Below are 24,400 nucleotides of genomic sequence, written 5' to 3' on the forward strand. Positions count from 1 at the left end.
ATTCTCTTGTGGGCATAGCATGTTTAGCTCTAGATCCCATGCCACCTACTGCCATCCACTACTTAGGGCCTAATTTAGAACTTGGTGGACGAGTTACTCTGTCACAACAGTGACAGACAGATAAATCCTATTATATCTTATGGGATTTACATTTCGGCAGATGGAATATCCGTCACTGTTGTGACGGAGTTACTAGTAAGAAAAGTTCTAAATCAGGCCCTTGGTCTCTACCATGTTTCCATCGACATAATTTCAAAGACACATTCCACCTGCACAGTCTATCTGAAATGCTTACTGCTACTTCTTTTACGTTAGTCCGTCACAAAATAGCAACTCCCCCTCCTTTTATTGGTCATCTAAATAGCGAGGTCAGTGATAGAATCTGTAGGTCTCAGTATGAAAAGTGCTGTTGGTTAAAAACTAGGATTGGCTGAACGTGGCCCTTGCCCACCTTACTAACTGCTCCTCAGATTTGGCAGCCCAAACAGGCTTAGCTACCCAATCCTTCAAATGTATCTCCGACGCTTTGATGACGCAACAACTACCTGCGTTAAATGTGTTTGCTGCGCTATTGCCGACCAAACAACAAATTGTATAAGAAGGTGTTCTACCATTATATTGCATATTTAGTATGACAAAAATAGTGCAGCCACTACATCAAAAGGTAAGTCTAAATAAATGGATGTAGAGGAAAGAACAGTTTTTACTTACCTTTAAGATGCACTGGTAAGAAATGCATTTGATGCAATATTTTTGTAGGTCGATATTTCGACCTTCATAGAATGCCAGACAACTATATAAGAATAGCTATTCCCACACTTTATTACACAGATCACCCTCTTATATGCTTCAATGAGTAAATTCATTGCTATTGGATACGATGTTTGGTAGCATCAAAGTTGGCAAATGGCCCCTCCATCTCTCAAGGTGTAAGGAAACAAACACACTAAAAATGAACATGATTTATTGGAATATTTATGAAAACAGTAGATGCGTCTTCTTGTACATGGCATATTGACTTGTTAAAGCATCCATGTTCCTGTGCCAGCAGCAGAGCTTTTACACTCGCACCAAAGGACACACACTCAGAGGCTGCTAGGCAGACAGGGAGGGGACAGATGAGCCTGGCACTTAACATTGGTATAGACAGTATGGGCGGGGCTAGATGAGCCTGGCACTTAACATTGGTCTATACAGTATATTGCACAATCACTGAAAAAGCAAGTGCCCCTCTATATTCCGCTCTAAACTGCACATCATCACTTAGGCTCCCTAATGAGCAGGCCTGAGCTTCAAACAATAAAGTGGAGACTTTGAGAAAAATACTAACGAAGATGGTCTGAGACTCTACCTCACTTGTTAAATAGATGAGGTCTGTAGGATAAATCGGGATACTTCATAATTGTCGGCCTCTGTTCACATACAGGCCACCAGTCAAGCTATAGGTACTGCGGGAAAGGTCTGCAAAAGCAATTTCTAACGAACAAACAATTTCCCTATATCAAGCCCATGGAGGTAAAGTCATTTGCTCAATATCACGAAGTGTTGGTGTGACACAGCAGGTCCAAAACTCGGGATGTGTATACTCCTCACTTCAGTAGTAAAGAACCTGAGATCAGGAAACAAATAAATCGGTGGAGTCAGTGAGGGAGGCCTCAAACATGGGTGCCAGTTACTACACCTTTTTCAAGGATCTGACTGACTAACGAAACAGAGTCAGTGTTCCATGGTGAGGGTTGGACATGTTATTGAAGTAAAATGCAAAACGAGGTCCAAGAGTCACCCCTACAGAGTAATTGCTATCCCCAGCATCCCTAGTTGCACCTCTTCTGGATCTAGCTCCCTTGGGTGATTTTCAGTGCTAGCCCCAGGAAGGTGAGTAATGGCTTCAGAGCAACTTTAAGGCAAAAAAAAAAAAAAAGGGCAGCAAGAACACACAAGGCCCTCACTCAAATAGACACGTAGTGCTGGAAGGCACAACTGATAGAAATGGATAAAAGGAATAAAGGCCAAATCTGGCACAACAAAGCTTTATATCACCTAAAGAAATGAGCAGCACAACTTGCAGCGTCTGATCGCAGGGTATTTCTTTTGAGCCGAGGTAGACTGGCTTGTTGGGTGAGAGGGAGGTGCAGACACCCACACTGTGCTTGAACTGTTTTTCACTCTATGGGCTTTTCAGAGACCAAACAGTCTGGAACACTGTCTCTGCAGAAAGAGGGCTGATGACGAGTGAGCCTGTGGTGTGTTCAATACTTCACTTGTCAAAGTCCAACCATGTTGCACAAAGGAAGATAGTGTTTATTGGGACATGTTGTCTGCGATCACCCTGGAACACAGTGGACATCATTGTTCAACCAGCCACATATTTTGGTAAGCCTGCTCTACGACAGCAAGAATTGCATAGTCCACGCTATCGCCCATTCCAAAAGGGTGCCCTGAGATAACAAGGAGAGCAGTTTGTGTGCTGGCACCAGTAAGACGTTCCTGGTACATTTGGCATCACATTAGACACCTCAGAACATGCTTGAAATTGTGTTTGTCAAGACACTCACTCTGCAAGCACTTGGAGAGATTCAATAGAGAGCTGTGCAATCCCACTCTTGGGTACCACACAGCTAGATGCTCACCCAGGAGCACCACTGACAGCCGTGTCCACCTCAAAACCTTTTCCACGAGTCTCATCCCATGGCACCATGGAGTAAAGTGTCTAATCTGTGACAGTGCAGTGACAACATTAAGAGACTTACCCTACAGACCCACAGAGCAATGTGTTCATCCTAGAAACTAATCAAGCTTAGGGTCTACCCCCACAAAATGGCCTAAGATGACACTAGAGCGTAACATCACTCCAGATACCTATTCTAGAAGACCACCCTGGAGCACTATGGAGTGAGGAGTTCACCGTGGTGCATCGGGGAGTGAAGTCTCAACCCTACAGTGACACGTGTTCTAAGAGGGACGGTAGAGAGAGGAATCAATCCTGCCACTTATTTCTAAAGAAAACCCTCAGATAAAATGGAAGGTAGCTTACACCCAGATACGTTTCTTATAATAGGTTTCATTAACAATGTTAACCTGTCAAAACACACTGGGGCACCTTAGAGTGCATTAACCATCTCAACACCGATTCTGGGGCGAGGTTCACCTTGGGGCACCCTAGAATGAAAGGATCACCTTGTAACTGAATGAAGCAATCATCTCCACCTTGGACACCGCAGACTATATCCAAACAGCCTTTTATGGAGGACCAATACGGAGGCACAATGAGGTGGAGACCACCCAAGTGAGGGATTCTCCCTGAGAAACCATGGAATAAGGACACCTCACACAGACTTCGCTTAGTATATTGTCCCTAAAGTTACCTACTACAGTAGGTTCATCCTGAGAGATCACAGGATCTTCGGTTAACTGTACAAGCATCCAGGCAGAGGCAGTTTTTCCAATATAATGTTATGGAGATATCTCTTGGAATGAAAGAAGACCACTGGTTCTTGCAAGCCAAAACTAGAATGACTCACTCTCAGATCCAATCTTGGATATCAACACGACCAATTAGCATAGGACTCATTCTAGAACAGCAGTAGGACTGCCCCTGCCATACTTAGTGTAATGGAAAGAGGAAAGAGTACCGCTATGAGCGACAAACAGTGAACCCTTGTGGGGAAGATGATCTGGGAGGCAGAAGGAGGAAATAGCTAAGGGAATCGTAAACGTTTGTGGATTTCCTTTTGAAATCCCTTTTGCATCTGTGTAAAATAAAAGGCTTTTTGGAGTCACACTGAAAAGAAGATGCCCTTCACAACTCACAAGTGCTACACCGTCTGGCCCAACTTAAAATCATAACAGAGTGAAAAAATAATAAGTAATACAATATTTACAATCCATACATTATTCTTTGGTTACAAATGTAAAAGATAGAAAAATAAAAGGAATGAAAACAAAAAGAACAGAGCTGTGAGAGACAATTGTGTAGGCATTGCTGCTTCAATAGGTTTCCTACTCCTCAGAATACATAGGGCACTTTAAGAGAATGGGTTCGGATTGGGGGCAATGAAAGGAAAATCTGCTTCAAGAACATTTAAAAGGCAAAAACAAAGAAATGGGACATGCTTTGCGCAGTAACAGTCCTGCAGACCGCTCACCGTATAGGTGACTTAGGAGTGTACAATATCACACAGCTCTGGCACTGTCTCAGCAGTTGTACAGGAGCATACACACTTCTGCTCCTGCCCACCCACTTGAGCTGTTGCCACAGCCCTTGAAAATGTTCCAGTGTACAAAGAGAAATGCAGCTTGGGCAGCACTACTGTGGGAGGACAGCGGAAATGGCCTCAAGGGATGGAGAAATATACAGCCCTAGCAGCGGTCCTGTGAGTGCTCAGAAGCAGATGTATCGAAATGGCTCCGTGGTACAGTGAAGCGCAGTTCTGGAAATGGTTCCAAGTTGTACAAATCTTGGAATGGCTCGAAGGTACACAGGAGTATGTAGGACTGGAAGGAGCTCTAGGAGGCCTGGGGGGGGGGGGGGGGGGGGCACCGAAGTGCACAGCTCCGGCAGCAGCCAAGTGGACGGAAGCACAGCTATGGAAATTACTGCAGGGTACAGAAGGTACGCGCTCTAGAAGAGAGGTGCAGGTGGAGCAGCGGTCTAATGACCACACGAAGGAGCAGTCGGAGGTCATGAATGGTCCAGCAAGTAGAGCCTGTGCACAGGTTGGATATTCTCAACCCAGTCTGGTGGAAACATGGGTGTGCGTGGATCATGAACCAGACCAGGCAGCATTTGGTTCCATGGAGGAAATAAGCAATGTCCTCCTGAGGCGAGGGCAGTTCACTTGCTGTTAGGAGTGCAGCAGTACAGCGCATTAGGGTGAGCCAGTCGCATGTAGCAAGTCCCCACTCACCTACCTGCTGAACTGTGGCTCAATATTCCTATTCATCAGTCATCGTTAAAATGCCCCCAAAAAAATATAAGAAAAAGCTGCTTCATCCAGGCGGTGAAGGACGTTGGCATATCCAGGGTTGCTAAAGTGACCTGCCAAGAAGCTACAAGCAGCAAAAGAACCCGCAGCAATCATCTATTTCTCCAGCACAGGTACCTTACTTAGAAATTTTAAAAACCTGCCTCACCGCTGGGGACGATCCACAACAGTGAGGAACGTTTTTTATGGCTAAAAATCTGAAGAAGATATCCATGCTGAAAAACTGTTACAGATCAGCAAATTTTCCATCACAGAGCAGAGTATTTACAGGCAACTATACTCCAGCCTCTAGTGTGCCAGATCCTCACCCTTTTAGTTTCATTATTGCAAGGTGAAGTGTCCACTTTTCTGATTATCCATTGGTTCCTGTAGGGCGTCCTATATTTAACCACTTATCACTTATTTGGAAAGTTAGTGGTCTGTGGTCTTTCACAGCACTTACACCATAGTGTCTTCCTACTCTGCAGTCATGGAGTTCCAGTCTGCTGTCTACTTCCCTTTTGGGATAAACGGTTGCTGCTCTTCAGCCTCTGGCTGTGGCCCAGGGTCACTAAGGCAGCGCATGAGACGCTGGTTATTCGCACTGTCCCCTGCATCAGGGGTGAAGACGTCATCCGTACCAGGTGATGGAGGTTCCTTAGCAGTCATCACAATGCCCTCCTCCTCATCATCATCTTCTTCTTTAGCCGGCAGACCCTTCTCCTGCTCGTTAATCATGTCCACAGACTCCGGTGACTGTGGCGATGCTGGGTCGATGGTGATGGTGGGCAAGTTCCGGGCATTAGCTTTGGGCTCATAGGCCATGGGGTCTGTGGAGAGAGAACAAGAGATTCACATTACAGACAGTCAAGGATCCATGGGACACCCCCACATCCCTACCTCAAAACCTTAGGATCCAAGGACACTTTAAAGCTCTCAATGTGGTTAAGCTGTTTTTTACAGGCCTTTTTATTTCCTTTCTCTGCAGGTTCAGGGAAGTCACATAACTGCTCCCTTTTTCAATGTAATGGCCAAACCCAGTATTTAATTTGCAAAAGATTTTATTCCGGGGCCGAATGTTTTGCTCAGATGACTGCAGCCAGCACTATCGTAAGGCTGTGTACTCAATTTTATCTCATGCCTCTTTCATTTATGTTCCGACACTTCCCTGTCCCTTTATGTTACTGTTGCAGGTTTTTTGATCCATGCCTTTTCTTTCCCCATTTTGTGTTTTGTCTCTCTTGCCCTGCGTCAAAGTCTGGTGAAGAAAAGTAAGTGCCGATTGGTCCCAACTGCAATCACCAGCTCAAATTAAGCACTGGCCAAACCACAAAGCTTTTACTAGAACTAGTTCATCAGTGCTGGAGAACTGCTGTGAAATGAGACCTGCATCATCTGTTCAAGGCAAAGGAGCCTTCAAGCAGTAGCAGCTGGTACCATGGCAGAGTGGTGGGGTGGGGTGGGTGGACGGCAGGAACACCAACAAAAACACAACAAACTGACAAAACAAAAATGAAAGAACTTAACTGCTGCCTCGACGCTCGTCTGCTCCTCTCTACTGCAGCACAGGCTCCCAAACGACCCTGCTGCCAATCCATGTGCTGCTGGCAGCACGAAAGCAGCATCGGGATTGGCCTGAGCACTCCGGCTTTCTGCTCCCAGAGAGATTGGGAGCCTGTGCCTGCCGTCTCCAACCCAGCAATGCAGCTCGGGTTGGAGAGCGCTCAGTGCTTATGTCGGTTTGACCATCCTGAGGCGGCCAACCAAACCCACATGCACACCGATAGCAGTGCACACCATTCCCTCTCTGTCCCAATCACGGTGATGGCCCCGCTCTCAAGACTCCACTGGGCCCTTAGAACTTGAAAAATAAAACCATAGTAAACCTGCTTCATTATCGTTTTATTCTTCAACTTTTGAGGCTGCCGGTGGGTGGGGGTGCTCCTCCACCATAGCGGAGGAGTCGCCACTGCCTTCAAGTGATTTGCTCGACAATAAACCTTGGCTGGTTGCTCACCTGAACATGGATTTTCTCAGTGACTCTAAAAAACTCGATCTTGGCATCCTACCCATAAAAGGGCTGCCAAAGTGAGGACATGTATGGTGTCCTTGTGAGTGACAAGAGTGACGACTCAGGAGACAAGTAAGCACAAAAGCTGAAGCCCTTAAACCACAGCTAGTGTATTTTTAGTCAAACACTTAATATTCTTTGAACGTCCTCCTGGCTAGAGAAGGATGTCCAAAGGATAATACATTTTCATAAGATATTAACAATAAAGTTCTGTTATTGCATGTAAATAACTATTCCTTCCCCGCAACCACACAAACCCAGGGCCATTCAATGGTTTTCACACTGAAAGAAAAAAAAAAAGAGCAATTGATGTCTGGATGAACACACTTGTGATAAATAAATAGGGGTGCCTTTGAAAGTGCACGTTTGCCTCAGTTCTAAAGCAATAATATTGAGCATTTGTGATGAAGTAGAGTTAAGTGTCACCAAACCCTTCAGTGAATCCTGAAGAAAAAGGGGCAATGAAGGCGCCGTTACACCTCCTATACCTTCCCCTCTTTCTTTATGATAATTGTACATCAGAGTGGACAACTGGCTTTATGAGTGCAATTTAGCGCTAAACATTGGAACACCCTATTACCCTCGCAATATCTCACCCTTTGGTGGATTCTTTCTTGTCAATTTGCTCAACAGGAAATAGAACTAGTGTCCTTGTGCAACCAGTTAGTTCATTTGTTACTTGAAAAATACCATTCTTTGCAGTACTTTACATGGGAGAACGAAAGCAACAGAAAATATATATCTAAAACATTTAGGTATATGTATCAAAGCTTTTTGCATTCTCAAACGGTGCGAATGCCCGTTTGCGAATGCAAAAAGCCATTTCAGAATGTATCAAAGGCATTCTGAAAGCAATTTTAAGGAATCGCTAAAATAGCGATTCCTTAAAATTGCGACCCTGTTTAGAGTCTTGCAAATTGCGGCTCTCTAAATTAGAAATGGCAAATAAGGAATCCTTATTTGCGATTTCTAAAGCCCGTGTAAGAAGCAATTCCTTAATGCGAATTGGGCATTAAGGAATCGCTATTTACCACCAAGTTGAACTTGGTGGTAACCATGTGCAAATTTAAAAAATGCATTTTTAAAATTTACATGTAAAGCACACATGCCCTTTTGGCATGTGTGCACCTTACATGTTGAAAAAAAATATTTTGGGGTGCAGAGGGGGCCTAAGGCCCCCAGCACCCTGGACTTTGCATTTCCAAAAATTGCGAATTCCAGTTAGGAATTTGCAATTTGGGGAATGCTAAATATTCCCAAATATGGGCAGACAGGCCCATAGGTGCTAATGGGGCCGGTATCGCAATTTTCGATTCGGAAATAGCATTTGCGATTTTAAAGAAATCGTTATTACCGAATCGCAGATGTGATACATTGCATTTTGCGAATCAGAAATAGCGATTTCTTAAAAAATCCGATTTGCAAAAGGCCTTCTTCAGACATCTGGCCCATAGACACAAAGGGAGTCAGTAAAAAGATTGCCTATTCATTTGTGGTGTACTCACTCCTTTAGCATGTGGCAGTGTCGGTTTGTTAGCTAAATCTTGCTAAAATAGCGCAATAGAAGAAATGCCCTATTTCAATAAGTTACACAAATTTAAACCCAACTAAAAAGTACTAATTAGCTCCCTAGCCAGTACTTTTCTGAATTGTAAATAATTCCCTTGAAACCTAATTAAAAACGTACTAATTCTTTTGTAGGCTGCAGGGGGAATAACATGAGTTTAAGTATAGTAAATTATTGTATCCTGAACGAGAATTTAACACAGTCTGTGTATTTGTTCGGTGCTAAGAATTTACTCTCTGGAAAAAAGCACTCCGTTTACAGGCACTGGATGTAAAGGGAACTAGAGTGACTAGTAATGTGCCAGAAGAACGGTGAAGTGAAATCCACATCAGAAGGCAGCTAGACCACTTATGTCAATTGAGTAAATGTAAAGATTAGCAAGGCACACTGACTGCAGTAAACAGACACCATCAAGCACGTTTGTTTTCAAACTTTGGGATTCATTTATAATTTGCCAGGGAGGAAGACCACTGTATAGTAACAGGGAACCAGTGGCATCTCCAGAAGAGGTTTTTGGGGAGACCATAAAATAAACTGATATATATATATATATATATATATATATATATGTGTTCGATGGCATGTGTAGCTGCAGATACACATGCTGTGCACATCCCGCCATCTGGTGTTGGGCTCGGGGTGTTACAAGTTGTTTTTCTTCGAAGAAGTCTTTGAGTCACGAGACCGAGGGACTCCTCCCATTTCGACTCCATTGCGCATGGGCGTCGAATCCATCTTAGATTGTTTTTTTTCTGACATCGGGTTCGGACGTGTTCCTTTTCGCTCCGTGTTTCGGGTCGGAAAGTTACTTAGAATCTCGGAAAAACCGTCGGTATTGTTTGAGTTCGGTATCGGGTTAGTTACAACAGATCGACACCGAATTTTGAAGAGCTCCGGTGGCCCTTCAGGTTTTTTTTTCGATCCCCCGTCGGGGCCTGGTCGGCCCGGCCACGTGTGACTTCAAGGCTGATGGAACGGACCCCATTCCGCTTCTGTCCAAAATGCCATAACAAGTATCCGTATACGGATCAGCATCTGGTCTGTAACTTGTGCTTGTCTCCAGAGCACAAGGAAGATACTTGTGAAGCCTGTCGAGCGTTTCGGTCGAGGAAGACATTAAGAGACCGAAGAGCCAGAAGACTGCAGATGGCGTCGACAGGACAAGAGCGTTTCGAGGAGGAAGAGGAAGCTTTCTCTATCCACGAGTCGGACTCGGAAGAGCTCGAGGCCGAAGAAATGCCGAAAACCGTGAGTAAGACATTGAAACATAAGACTCACGAGAAGTCAACAAAAGCCCAGGGGACGCCACCGCCAACAGGCCATGGCTTAACCCAAAAATTAGGTGACCGATCCAAGGCACTGAAAAAGGGCACGCTTGTGTCGAAGTCATCCGACTCCGGTCGAGATACTGCCACACAGCAATCTCGGACCCGAGACATCGGCTCAGAGAAATTTTGGCACCGAACAAGTTCGGCACCGAGACACCACCACGCCAAAAATTAAAAAGGTTTCTTCGGAGCCTAAAAAGACGTCCGAAAAAGTTTCGGTTCCGAAACATCCAGCCTCGGAACCGAAAACAGGTTCCTATACAGAGGAAAAAGGATTGTCCTCCCAAATGCAAAAGCATAGATTCGGAGAGGAACTTGAAGCAGTAGAGCCAGACTATACTCAAAGAAGGCTCCACATTCAAGAAGACACAGGGAAGATAACCACTCTTCCCCGAATTAAAATAAAAAGAAGACTTGCCTTTCAAGAAAAGGACAAGCAGCCACAGGCAAAGGTAGCAAGGAAAACAACTCCACCACCGTCTCCACCACCGTCAGTGCACACATCACCAGTAGCAACTCCTCCACTGATGCACTCCCCGACTCATACTACAATGAGTCAAGATGATCCCGATGCATGGGACCTTTATGATGCTCCAGTATCGGACAACAGCCCAGACTCGTACCCTGCCAGGCCGTCCCCACCTGAGGACAGTACATCTTACACACAGGTGGTCGCAAGGGCAGCTGCTTTCCATAACGTCACCTTACATTCCGAACCAATTGAGGATGACTTTTTGTTTAACACGCTATCCTCCACTCATAGCCAATACCAAAGCCTACCTATGCTCCCAGGAATGCTAAAACATTCAAAACAAATCTTTCAGGATCCTGTTAAAGGCCGAGCCATAACTCCAAGGGTGGAGAAAAAGTACAAGCCACCGCCAACAGATCCAGTTTATATTACAACGCAGTAAACACCAGACTCAGTAGTTGTCGGGGCAGCTCGTAAGAGAGCGAACTCTCATACCTCGGGGGACGCACCACCTCCAGACAAGGAGATTCGCAAATTTGATGCTGCGGGCAAAAGGGTTGCAGCACAAGCAGCAAACCAATGGGGCATTGCCAATTCACAAGAACTTTTGGCAAGATACGATAGAGCTCACTGGGATGAGATGCAACATTTCATAGAACACTTACCCAAGGAGTTCCAGAAAAGAGCACAGCAAGTGGTGGAAGAAGGACAAAGTATCTCTAATAATCAGATACGGTCTTCAATGGATGCAGCAGATACGGCTGCAAGGACAGTAAATACTGCAATAACAATAAGAAGGCACGCATGGCTGCGCACGTCAGGGTTCAAGCCGGAAATTCAACAAGCCGTGCTAAATATGCCATTTAATGAACAGCAGTTGTTTGGGCCGGAAGTCGACACTGCTATTGATAAACTCAAAAAAGACACTGATACAGCAAAAGCCATGGGCGCACTCTACTCCCCGCAGAGCAGAGGCACATTTCGCAAAACACCTTTTGGGGAGGGTTTCGAGGGCAACCTACAGAAACCACAACATCACAAACAAGGCCCACTTACCAAAGCCAATATCAGCGGGGAGGTTTTCAGGGGCAATATAGAGGGGGACAATTCCAAAGCCCCAAAACTCCTCAAAATAAGCAGTGACTTACAAGTCGCACATCCCCATCACATAACACCTGTGGTGGGGGGAGACTAAGCCAATTTTACAAACATTGGGAGGAGATAACAACAGATACTTGGGTACTAGCAATTATCCAGCATGGTTATTGCATAGAATCTCAAATTCCCTCCAACAGTCCCACCGAAAACACACAGTATGTCAAAACAACATATAGATCTTCTAGGATTAGAAGTTCAAGCATTGCTCCAAAAAGAAGCAATAGAATTAGTACCAAAACAAGAATTAAACACAGGAGTTTACTCACTGTATTTTCTAATACCCAAAAAAGACAAGAGTCTAAGACCTATACTAGATCTCAGAACATTAAATACATACATCAAATCAGACCACTTTCACATGGTTACATTACAAGAAGTAATCCCACTGCTCAAACAACAAGACTACATGACAACACTGGATCTAAAGGATGCATATTTCCATATACCAATACATCCTTCACACAGAAAGTACCTAAGGTTTGTATTCCTAGGGATACATTACCAATTCAAAGTGTTGCCATTCGGAATAACAACTGTGCCAAGAATTTTTACAAAATGTCTGGCAGTAGTAGCTGCACATATCAGAAGGCAGCAAATACATGTGTTCCCGTACCTATACGATTGGTTAATCAAAACCAACACGCAAATACAGTGTTCACAAAACACAAAATATGTCATAGAAACCCTACACAAACTAGGTTTCTCAATCAACTACCCAAAGTCACACCTTCGGCCGTGTCAAACACAGCAATACCTAGGGGCAACAATCAACACAGTAAAAGGGATTGCCACTCCAATTCCACAAAGAGTCCAAACATTTCACAATGTAATACAAGCCATGTATCCAAAACAAAAGATACAGGTCAAAATGGTAATGAAACTGCTAGGCAGGATGTCTTCATGCATAGCCATTGTCCCAAATGCAAGGCTGCACATGCGGCCCTTACAACAGTGCCTAGCCTCACAATGGTCACAAGCACAGGGTCAACTTCTAGATCTGGTGTTGATAGACCGCCAAACATACATCTCGCTTCAATGGTGGAACAGTATAAATTTAAACCAAGGGCGGCCTTTTCAAGACCCAGTGCCACAATACATGATAACGACAGATGCATCCATGACAGGGTGGGGCGCACACCTCAATCAGCACAGCATCCAAGGACAATGGGACATGCAGCAAAGACAGTTTCATATAAATCACTTAGAACTGTTAGCGGTATTTCTAGCGCTGAAAGCATTTCAACCCATAATAACCCACAAATACATTCTTGTCAAAACAGACAACATGACAACAATGTATTACCTAAACAAACAGGGAGGGACACACTCGACACAGTTGTGTCTCCTGACACAAAAAATATGGCATTGGGCGATTCACAACCACATTCGCCTAATAGCACAATTTATTCCAGGGATTCAGAATCAGTTAGCAGACAATCTCTCTCGGGATCACCAACAGATCCACGAATGGGAAATTCACCCCCAAATACTGAACACTTACTTCCGAATTTGGGGAACACCACAAATAGATCTATTTGCAACAAAGGAAAACTCAAAATGCCAAAACTTCGCATCCAGGTACCCACAACATCAGTCTCAGGCAATGCGCTATGGATGAACTGGTCAGGGATATTTGCGTACGCTTTTCCCCCTCTCCCACTCCTTCCATATCTAGTAAACAAGTTGAGTCAAAACAAACTCAAACTCATACTAATAGCACCAACATGGGCAAGACAACCTTGGTACACAACACTACTAGACCTTTCAGTAGTACCTCATGTCAAACTACCAAACAGACCAGATCTGTTAACACAACACAAACAGATCAGACATCCAAATCCAGCATCTTTGAATCTAGCAATTTGGCTCCTGAAATCCTAGAATTCGGACACTTGCACCTCACACAAGAATGTATGGAGGTCATAAAACAAGCTAGGAAACCTACCACTAGACACTGCTACGCAAACAAGTGGAAAAGATTAGTGTATTACTGCCAGAATAATCAAATTCAGCCATTACACGCATCTCCAAAAGATATAGTAGGATATTTACTACATTTGCAAAAATCAAATCTAGCTTTCTCTTCCATAAAGATACATTTTACCGCAATATCAGCTTACCTACAAATTACTCATTCAACTTCACTATTTAGAATACCAGTCATTAAAGCGTTTATGGAAGGCTTAAAGAGAATCATACCACCAAGAACACCACCTGTTCCTTCATGGAACCTCAACATTGTCTTAACAAGACTCATGGGTCCACCTTTCGAGCCCATGCATTCTTGTGAAATGCAATACTTAACGTGGAAAGTTGCATTTTTGATTGCCATCACATCTCTAAGAAGAGTGAGCGAGATTCAAGCATTTACCATACAAGAACCATTTATTCAAATACATAAAAATAATGTAGTTCTAAGAACAAATCCAAAATTTTTACCAAAGGTTATCTCACCGTTCCACTTAAATCAAACAGTAGAATTACCAGTGTTCTTCCCACAACCAGATTCTGTAGCTGAAAGAGCACTACATACATTAGACATCAAAAGAGCACTAATGTACTACATTGACAGAACGAAACTAATTAGAAAGACAAAACAACTATTTATTGCCTTTCAAAAACCTCATACAGGAAATCCAATTTCAAAACAAGGCATTGCTAGGTGGATAGTTAAGTGCATTCAAACCTGCTATCTTAAAGCAAAGAGAGAGCTGCCTATTACACCAAAGGCACACTCAACCAGAAAGAAAGGGGCTACCATGGCCCTTCTAGGAAATATTCCAATGAACGAAATATGTAAGGCAGCAACATGGTCTACGCCCCATACATTTACCAAGCACTACTGTGTAGATGTGTTAACTGCACAACAAGCCACAGTAGGTCAGGCTGTACGGAGAACATTATTTCAAACTACTTCAACTCCCACAGGCTGAACCACCGCTTTTGGAGAGATAACTGCTTACTAGTCTATGCACAGCATGTGTATCTGCAGCTACACATGCCATCGAACGGAAAAAGTCACTTACCCAGTGTACATCTGTTCGTGGCATGAGTCGCTGCAGATTCACATGCGCCCACCCGCCTCCCCGGGAGCCTGTAGCCGTTTAGAAGTAGATCTTGAACATTTGTAAATATATTACTTTAACCTTTATTATGTACATACGTATTCATTCCATTGCATGGGCACTATTACTAACATACACAACTCCTACCTCACCCTCTGCGGGGAAAACAATCTAAGATGGAGTCGACGCCCATGCGCAATGGAATCGAAATGGGAGGAGTCCCTCGGTCTCGTGACTCGAAAAGACTTCTTCGAAGAAAAAACTTGTAACACTCCGAGCCCAACACCAGACGGCGGACTGTGCACAGCATGTGAATCTGCAGCGACTCATGCCACGAACAGATGTACACTGGGTAAGTGACATTTTCCATATATATATATATGGAGGTCGCATGGAAGAAGTTAAATATAGTGTAATAGATGGAATCAGGAAGGATATCCGTGGAGGAGACAGGGAAAAACAGCTGAGGAGATTAGAGTCCAGATATATATTGGCATTCGATTCAAGAGAACCAGTGGGGCTTAACTCGAGTGAAGAGTTATACATACATTTAGGTTAGCATTGTTAAATTATGGATTACTTTTCATTAATGATATGAATAAGTTTGTTATAATGTGTTAACTATTTTTTGAGATGGTGAATGAGTATATGGGAATCTTTTTCATTTTAATAATTGTCCCTACAAACAATGCCCTACTTAATATTAATATCAATGTGATTGGACCTGGTGGATTTCTCATACATATTTTCTTCAGATGAATACACACAGCAGTTTCCTAGAGACAAATATCTTATTTCATTCATTAATATTTACTAAGATGTGTAAAGTTTTATTATTGTTTCTTTGATATCTTTATGTGTGTACTTGTTCATTTTGTCATGTTTATTAGCATATTGGGGCACTAGGTTTATATATTTTTGCATATAATTCACAAATTTTTTCTCAAATGGAGTATAATGTAGTGGTTATTTAATTTTCAAAGGGAGTGTATTGCTTTAAATCAATGTTACTACTAAGGATATTTAAAGGGGGCCAAAATGGCGGCCCGCAGGTTGAAGAAGGCGGTCACGCCGAAACGCGTTCCTGCTCGGTTATAATAAACCTTTCTAACCTTCGTGGAGTGCTGGAGCCTTAATGTTTATTTAAAGAAGTGTATTTGAAGTACAAGACGAGGTGGCGTGCGTCTAAGTCCAAGCACCATCGGCGATTAGGTGCAGAGAGAGAAGCGCCAAACGAAGTGTTTATATATATATATATATATTTTGCAGGGATGTAATACTTAGGAAATAGCATTAAAAACCATTCAAATTAACTCAAAAAGACAAAGGTTACAGGGAAGTCATAGTTAGGAAATACATTAAAAAAAGAAATTAAAAAAAAACTAAAGGTTACAGGGACGTTATAGCTAGGTTCAGATTTCACTCGTACAAAACCACTAAAATCCAGCAGTTATAGTTCGAGTTATTTCAAGTAACTAACTTGCGGCCTAAAGTAACTACAGCTCACGTCCCCATCATACACAGTTATTTCTTCAATAATTTGACCTCTAATGTTTTATTGATATGTTTATTCACGTTATAAAAGTTGTCCTATAATATCTGGTGTAATTAATAGTGAATGGGGGGGGGGGGGAAGGGAGCACGAGTGATAATTATCTTAGGCCATGATTTATAGTTACTAGAAATAACTAACTAGGACTGCTGGATTTCAATGGTTTTTTACAAGTGACATCTGAGCCTAACTAAGGTCCACGTAACCTTTGTTTTTTTTCAGTGATGAACAAGTTACTTACCTTCGGTTACGCTTTTTCTGGTGGATACAGTATATCTACCTGTGGATTCCTCACCTTATGAATTCTCCAAATGCGTCAGCATTCAACAGAAATTTATTTTTAGCTCTCCACGTCAATGAGGACGGCACAATAGCACAGCTTCGCATACAACTCCGTATGATGCCATCAGAACCATAAGAAGTCCTCGCCGGCATGCTGACGTCGCTTTCACCCACATTTTTACTGTGCCTTCGAGACGAACGGGTGAATACCAACATCACAAGCACAACAAGTGCTAACTCAATACATATAAAAATGTATCTATACATTCTTATATAAAAATTAATTTTGACTATATATATTTATTTACACACACACAAGTAATATAAAATTCTTGGTGTGACCAAACAGGCAACAGGGAGGCGGGTGGGACCATGAGGAACCCACAGGTAGATACTGTATCCACCAGAAAAAGCGTTACCAAAGGTAAATACCCTGTTCTTCTGATAGCTACATCTACTTGTGGATTCCTCACCTTATGGCTTGAATCCCAAAGCAGTCCTGCACGGAGTCTAAACAGTAATATTTTGCGAAAGTGTGGAGGTAAGCCCTAGTTGCTGCCTTACAAATGTCAACAGACACACCTATAGCCAAAGCAGAAGTGGCAGACTTGGCTCTGGTCGAATGAGTTCTAATGCCCTCAGGAGGATCCTTCTTTGCCAGCGAATAACATTTTTATGCAAACAATGGCCCACCTGGACAGTGTTCTCTTGTGGACAGCTTTGCCCTTCATCTTACCCGCATAGCCAATGAAGAACTGATCTGAAGTCCTTCATCCTTTCCACATAGAAGCTCAGGGCCCTCTTCAGATCCAGACGATGCAGCCTTTCCTCCTCCTTCGATGGATGAGGAGGAGGGTAAAAGGACAGAAGGGTGATAGACTGCTCCAATGGAAAGGTGTTGCTACCTTAGGTAGGAAAGCCACCCTGCTTCTCAAAACCACCTTTTTAGCAAGGAAGTTAGTAAAAGGGGGCTTAACACTAACAGCTTGAAGCTCACTAACACACCTAGCCGACGTGATAGCTATTAGAAAAAGTTTTAAATGTAAGGAGCCTTAATGGGCAATTATGCAACGGTTCAAACGGTGAACCGATCAAAAATGTCAAGACTAAATTTAAATCCCACTGAGGCATTATGAATGGAGTGGGAGGAAACCTATCAGATAAACCCTTAAGAAACCTTAAGGTGACTTACAGAGGGTTGATCAGGTAAACAAATAAAAGCAGAGAGTGCAGATAGGTAATCCTTCACTGTCGCAAATGCACAACCTTGTTGCACCAAGGAAAAGAGCATATCGTAACATTTGACAAATGGGCCGCTAAAGGATCAATGTGTCTCTCCTCACACCAATTAGCAAATTTTGCCCATCTGCCAGCATAGACAGTCTTGGTGAAGTGTTGCATGTCTGATAAACTAACATCCACCACTTCAGGGGGGAAGAGAACAAAAAACTCCGATTTCCCCGTTCAATCTCCAGGCATGTAGGTGCAGGCTCTGGAGGAGGGGGTGTAGATCCTGCCCCTGCGAGAGGTCTGCCCCAAGAAGGAGAGGGAGATGGAGCGGAGAGCACAGCGAGAGGTGAAGGAGGTCCATGTACCACACCCTTCTTGGCCAATCCAGCGGTATTAATATGATTCGTGCCCAGTCTAGGCAAATCTTCCTCAGAACCAGAGGAATCAAAGGTATGGAAAGAAATGAGTGAAGCAGCCGGTTGCCCCAGCTCAGCGGAAATGCACCCTCCTTCTAGCCCCCCCTCCCCCCAAACAATGCTCCCTGCATCAGATACTGGAGGTTGCAGAACGACAGGCAGTGTGTGTTCTTCTGATTGGCAGTCTGAGGCGCTCCCAACACTGGAAGACGTGAAAAACTACCTCCGGACGGAGACGCCACTCGTGATCGGCTGAAAAGTGCCAGCTGAGACCGTTCGCACTTGCGTTGAGAACTCCAGCCAAATGGTTTGCTACTAAGCAAATCTGATGGTCCCAGGCCCAGAGCCTCTCTGCAGAGAAGGGAAAACTATACTCCTTCCTGGTTGTTGATGTACCACATCGCAGTAGTGTTGTCTGTTAAGAATTGAACCGACTGACCGCGAATGGACGGGAGGAAGGCTTTGAGAGAAACGTATTGCCCGCAACTCCAATAGATTGATATGAAACATCTGTTCTACTGGAGATCAAAGGCCAGATTGAATAACCCATCTAGATGCTGCTTGACTACCATAACAATTCCTGAAAATGTTCCTGCATCTCCTGTGGCAGATTGGGACCAACCTCTCTTGCCGAGTCCATTAGTGCATGGATATACCTGCCCAACACACATGTAGCATTAACCGACTTTAATGCCATACTACACAAGAAGATCTTTTTCACAGATTGTTCCATGCGTTTAGATTCCCTCTCTGCAAGAGTTGTAGAAAAGGCACCAGGATCTGCCTTTGAAGAGAAAGAAGCCTGGACTACCATACTCCGGTGAAGGATGCGGAGTTAGAAATTGCAGGTCACCTGGCGCAGCTTTATATCTTCTGGCAATCAGCTTCAGTAGTGACTGGTTTGCGCCACAGTTCCAGGACTGGCTCAGTCAAAGCATCATTAAAAGGAAGCAAAGGCTCAGAGGTAGCAGAAGAGCTGTTAAGCACTTCAGTTAGAATGTTTGTTTTTAACTCCGAAGTGGGTAACCGCAGTTCCAAAAATGTAGCTGCTTTCCTCATCACCCCATGGTAACCAGTAACCTCCTAAGGAGGAATACCACCAGGAGGTAACTCCCACTCCGGAGAGGTATCCAAACCACTAGCCTCATCAATACCTTCAAAACCTTGAGAAGTTGAAGGAATTTCTCCTTCCTCAAGCTCTTGTTGCTCCTCATAGTATTACTGCTCATCTAAGAGCTTCAAGGCTGCACTTCTAGGCTTCAGGCTAGATTCTAGTCTCAGCATTAATAAAGCATGTGCTGACGTTGCCTTTCGCGGCACCGGTGAAGCAGGAGCCAGTGCTGTGATGTCACCTTGAGCAGTGACTCGACGCCAGACAAGATCTGATGTCTGCATAGGCACCGTCAACTCCGACGTCTTTGGAGTTGATGGCATGAAAAGCAAGAAAGGAGCCTGTTTATATGGCGCAAGGAGTCCTCCAAGATTAAACGCCAGAGGTCCCATGGGGGCCCCCCCCAGGCACACCAGCAAAGGCCAAAGCTCTGCTGAAAATGCTAATCATAGCATTTAAAAATGAAGACAGGGCTGTCCCCGGTGTGGGAAAAGCCAGATACTCCTGCTGAGGCTGATTTGACTCCCGATTTTCAATCTCCTGATCCATTGGAGTAACAGGAGAGAATTACGCAGGATTAGTCGGCAACACTGCAATCTCCACCAAAGACAGCACCAGCAACACTTCATGCGACTTCGGTTGAGGAGGAGACAAGGTAGGACTAATCTCCCAAGTCGACCGGCGCTTAGACTTGGAAGCCAGGGATGGACTTCCATCATGAGAGGAACGACGCCGTGAGCTATGACGCCACCTTTCTGATGCGACTTCAATGAGGGATGCAACAACGACTCCTCTCTTTAACTTGATCTCCTGCAACCACGCTTCTCTTTTTTGGCTTTCGAGAGGAACAGCTTGGCTTCGCTTTTCTTCAAAGCCTTTGGGTTCATCCTCCTCTGGCACAAAGGACAACCTGCAACATCGTGGTCGGAAATGAGACACCAAAGGCAATCTTCGTGCGGGTCAGTGATTGACATATGACCTCCACTCTGTTTACACAGCTTAAACCCAGACTTCCTTGACGGTGACATTGTAACCCAACGAGACTTCAATGAACAAAACCACCTCGAAACAATGTAACGAACAGGAGAGGTTAAAAAAAAAAAAAGTTAGTGTTGAAGGTGCGGAAAAAAAGGGAACCGACGTCAGCACGCAGGCGAGGACTTCTTATGGCTCCGGTGACGTGAGACGGAGTTGTGTGTGGAGCCGTTCTATTGTGATGTCGTCGTTGACGTGGAGAGCTAGAAAGAAATTTTTGTTGAATGCTGGCGCTTTAGGAGAATAAGGTGAGGAATCCACAGGTAGATGTATCCATCAGAATATATATATATATATATATATATACACACACACATACATACATAAATACACACACACACACACACACAAAGAGAAAAGACATAATGGGTAACTTTGTAACATGGGCCTATAATGCCATTGAGAGGTCCTGAGTGGCTTACAAATGTCACCTGGATCCTGAGATGGCAATGTAGAGCCATATTACACATTACTTCTTATGTATTTTTTTTATATGACAAGATTGATTAATTTGTTTTTATTATTAAGATTTGGAGTCGCAGATTTTTTTTGTAGGCAATAATGTGCTAATATTTAAAATGTGTTTTATGCATAAATGTGTAATATTATAAGTCAGATTCTAAATGCAAAGCACATAAGGAAATTAGTAAGTCACTGTAAATGACATTACATTGACGCTATAAAGTAGGTTTAACAAGAAACAAAGAAAGAAAAAAGTGCAGTGTGAGACAGGAACTTTTTCTGCTAAGGTTGCGTTCACAATGTTTATTTTCACACAGTAGAGAGGATTCATTTTTGGATGCTTGCATCAGGTGTGAGCCTGCAAGGGTGAGCTTGTCACTTTTGCTGATTAATGTTCTGAAAGCAGCTCTAGCACTATTTTTTTTTAACCAGCACTAAAAGAGATCAAAAGCTGTGTTAACCATCCATCTCACTTTTTATATCTTTAGGGAAGTTAAATATCCGACAAACTAATTGGGCACGGTTAACGACAGGACATAATTCATGGGAAACATTCAATAAGAAAGCTTCAACACTATACATATATCTGGAAAACCCATTAAAACATTGAGAAGGAAAGAAAGAGTAAGAGAGAGAGAAAGAGCGAGAGAGAAAGAGAGAGAGAGAAAGAGAGAGAGACTCTTTCAATTCAAGCTGAATGTTGTTAATGAATTTTCCATGTAGAGTTTCCTTGCCCTCTAATTTCTTAATTCACAGAACACGATTAGTTAGCAGATTTATAAAGATTTGCAAAGGGTCTGAACCACATGATGTCAATTCATTTAAAGTTGCTGTTGTCAATAGGCTCCTGTCAGCAGAGTCTGCTGCATTTCTGTTGAAGGCTAAGATCAAAGAAGGTTTTTCAAGTGTTAAATTTGGACATTTGCATGGAGTACATATATACTCGCGCACAACACAGAGGTGCACGCATTTCGTATTGGCAATATTAACTGTATGGTAGCTAAAGGGGTAGTAACAGAAGAAACAGTGGCATGGCCATGATCAGACAAATCATTCAAGCAGGAGAACTTGGTTTTAAAAACCAGCAGAGGTTTAATAGCGTGCAAAATAGCAACCACCCATGTCTCCTCACCTAAAATATCACTAACCTACAGCATGCAACATTCAATGTACACATGGTAAATGTTTCAGAAATTTAGAGAAAAAAAGCTTGAAAAATCGTCTTGAATGGGGCTTTTCTCCATGTGCAGCAGCAGAAGAAGAAAGCTGGAAGGCTTGAAGTATGTACATTTAGGACCAGCTGTACCAATCCATTAGCTCCAATCATGTGATTCGGTAAATTGCAGGATTTGTGATTTTTTCAAATATTCTAAACCAACTTAAATCATTCGGTGGCATGTTCCCATATCACTAAGGGGAACAGTTAGGAATCGCCGTTTCGAAGGGGCGTTTTTAGGGCATCGTCAACGGCAAGGGACCCCTCCCACTTTATGATTTGTAAACAAAAACATCTGTTGACTACTCTTTAAACGGTTTTAGATACTTTTTTTTTTTTAAACACTGCCTGTTCAAATTGCAATCACTTTTTCAAATACCATCTTAGTACATCTATCCCCAAGTCTCCACCATTAAAGCCATTTTTCGCAAACTTTGAGATCCATCAGTAATTGCTATATCCAATGTAGTGTGCTTTCCTGGGAGGCAGTGGCAAGTATCATCACAATAAGACCTCCCATGCCTGGACAGAAGGTTTGGTTGGAATACACATTCCGATAATTACATTTTTCCACTCTTAAATATGCAGGTTACTTTTTTTTCTTTCAAGAACAATTCGATGTGCTAGAAAGAAGCAAATGCTATTGATAGTTAGAACTTGTTCAGTTTTTACAGCACTTTGTCCTACAATTTTCCTTGTCAAAGCACTGTAAGTAGAAGGTGGCACTGGTACCCAAATTAATGGTAGTTATGTTTCCAAGCACCGAAGGATGGAAGGTTAACTTGGGCGCCTGATATTCCAGTTTACCATTTGTCCTGTCTGTCTCAGCATCAAGTGTTTGTCTCACTGAGCAATCTTGCCAAGATTTCTACATTTAATGAAACTGTAAATCTGGAGTTCTGGATAGAATGAAATGCAGTTTGTGGTCACTGTAGAGTTATTCAGAACTCTTTCGCTCTGATATTTTGGAACAGCACTTTGTTCTCTTAAAATGATTTCTGGAGCATCCTCTAGGAACGTTAAGTGGGGAAAAGCTGCCAGCTTTGGTGGAACGCAGAGCCAAGAGCCAAAATCCTTGCAGCCTAACAGATCCATGCAAAAACACACTCAGAATTACATCGCGCACATTCTAACAGTAAAGTCGGGTAACATCACCAATGAGACCTTTCATTTGATTCTGAGGACTAACTAGTTACAATATGAGGGGGTGAATGATCATGAACAACATTGTGAGTTTGGCGAGTGGCTCGCTGTGTGTAAGCATGATGAAGGTCATTACCTCAGCCACCTGCCCGGAGTACTACCCACTATATTTAGAGAATTTCACTGGCCCTGTGGAGGTCTCTAGGCCTTCAAAGTAGCCACTGCCGCAGTGGCGCCCCTGAAGGCACAGTTTGCGGAGTGGCCACCATATTTCATGTGGCTGCTCAGTAAAGTTTTTTGTTTTTCAAAAACAAACTCTCAAAGTGGGGGGTTGTTTTTGAAAACCGAAATACTAATTGACACTTTTTCCTGTTCAGAACCGTCAGGCTTTCTCTGGCAGTACCGAACATTAAAAAAATCCATCACACCACCTGCTGTAAGTTGGATGGTCTGATGTACTTATACAGCCAGTCACAAATGTATTCGCTAGTTTTCCGTAGCATAAAAGTACTAAGTGCATGGAGTATAAAAGTAACAAAAAGTCTATTAGAACAATGGAGTGCTGCGGGCTCCATTGAAAACAATGGAGTGCTGCGGGCTTTTACAGGCCGGTAAAAGCCCGCAGCGCCAACATTCCAATGTTCGCTTTGTTCACAGCAACAGCTGTGAACAAAGCCTCACGGAGCCCGAGGGAATTTTAATCCCCTCGGGCTCCGTGAATTTTTTTATTTTTTTTTAATAGAACATTCTGCCCTGTGTGGCAGAATGTTCTAATAGCCGGTAGAGCCCGCTACGGCGGGTTCTAAGGCTATTAAAGTCCCTCAACCTTGTTTAATGCCCTCGCCTTCGGCTCGGGCATTTAACGCGGGGAGCGGGCCTTTAATAGCCGGTAGAGCCCGCTACGGCGGGTTCTAAGGCTATATTAAATCATAACAGATTGTTAATTAAAATGTCGAGACCATTCTTCGTAGGTGCCACACATTAAACTGTACCTCGCATGGCTCCCCCAACACAACTTGCATAATTGGGCATATAAAGTAATATAAAACTCTTTCATTAAAACCCCAGGCAATAAACAATAACAGACAGTGGGCATTTCATCCTAATTTAAAGATAACAGGAGAATCCAGTTTCTTTAAAAAAAAAAAAAAAAAAAAAAAAAAAAAAGAGAGGGCCGACCTGTATTGGCGAAAATTCTAACACTTCAAAAGGGACACAGTAAAAATGTTCCTCAGAACCTCATAAAATCGACAAAAAAAAAAAAAGATAATGTAAATCAGTTTAAGTGAATATACCATTGCAAGGGCAAGGTCCTAGTTCCTTCAGTG

At 43.2% G+C, this 24,400-nt stretch overlaps 1 protein-coding gene across 1 annotated transcript in view; it reads right to left on the bottom strand.

The window, feature by feature from the left end:
- Positions 1–947: 947 nt before the first annotated feature.
- SLC9A1 (solute carrier family 9 member A1) overlaps positions 948–24,400 on the bottom strand; it is a 216,620-nt gene continuing 193,167 nt past the window's right edge. The window contains exon 12 of the mRNA XM_069224079.1: positions 948–5,794. Coding sequence (XP_069080180.1) covers positions 5,475–5,794 — 320 coding nt within the window. The 3' untranslated portion in view covers positions 948–5,474. The remainder of the gene's footprint in view (positions 5,795–24,400) is intronic.

This window comes from Pleurodeles waltl, chromosome 3_1 (assembly GCF_031143425.1).
Source record: "Pleurodeles waltl isolate 20211129_DDA chromosome 3_1, aPleWal1.hap1.20221129, whole genome shotgun sequence".
NCBI lineage: Eukaryota > Metazoa > Chordata > Amphibia > Caudata > Salamandridae > Pleurodeles > Pleurodeles waltl.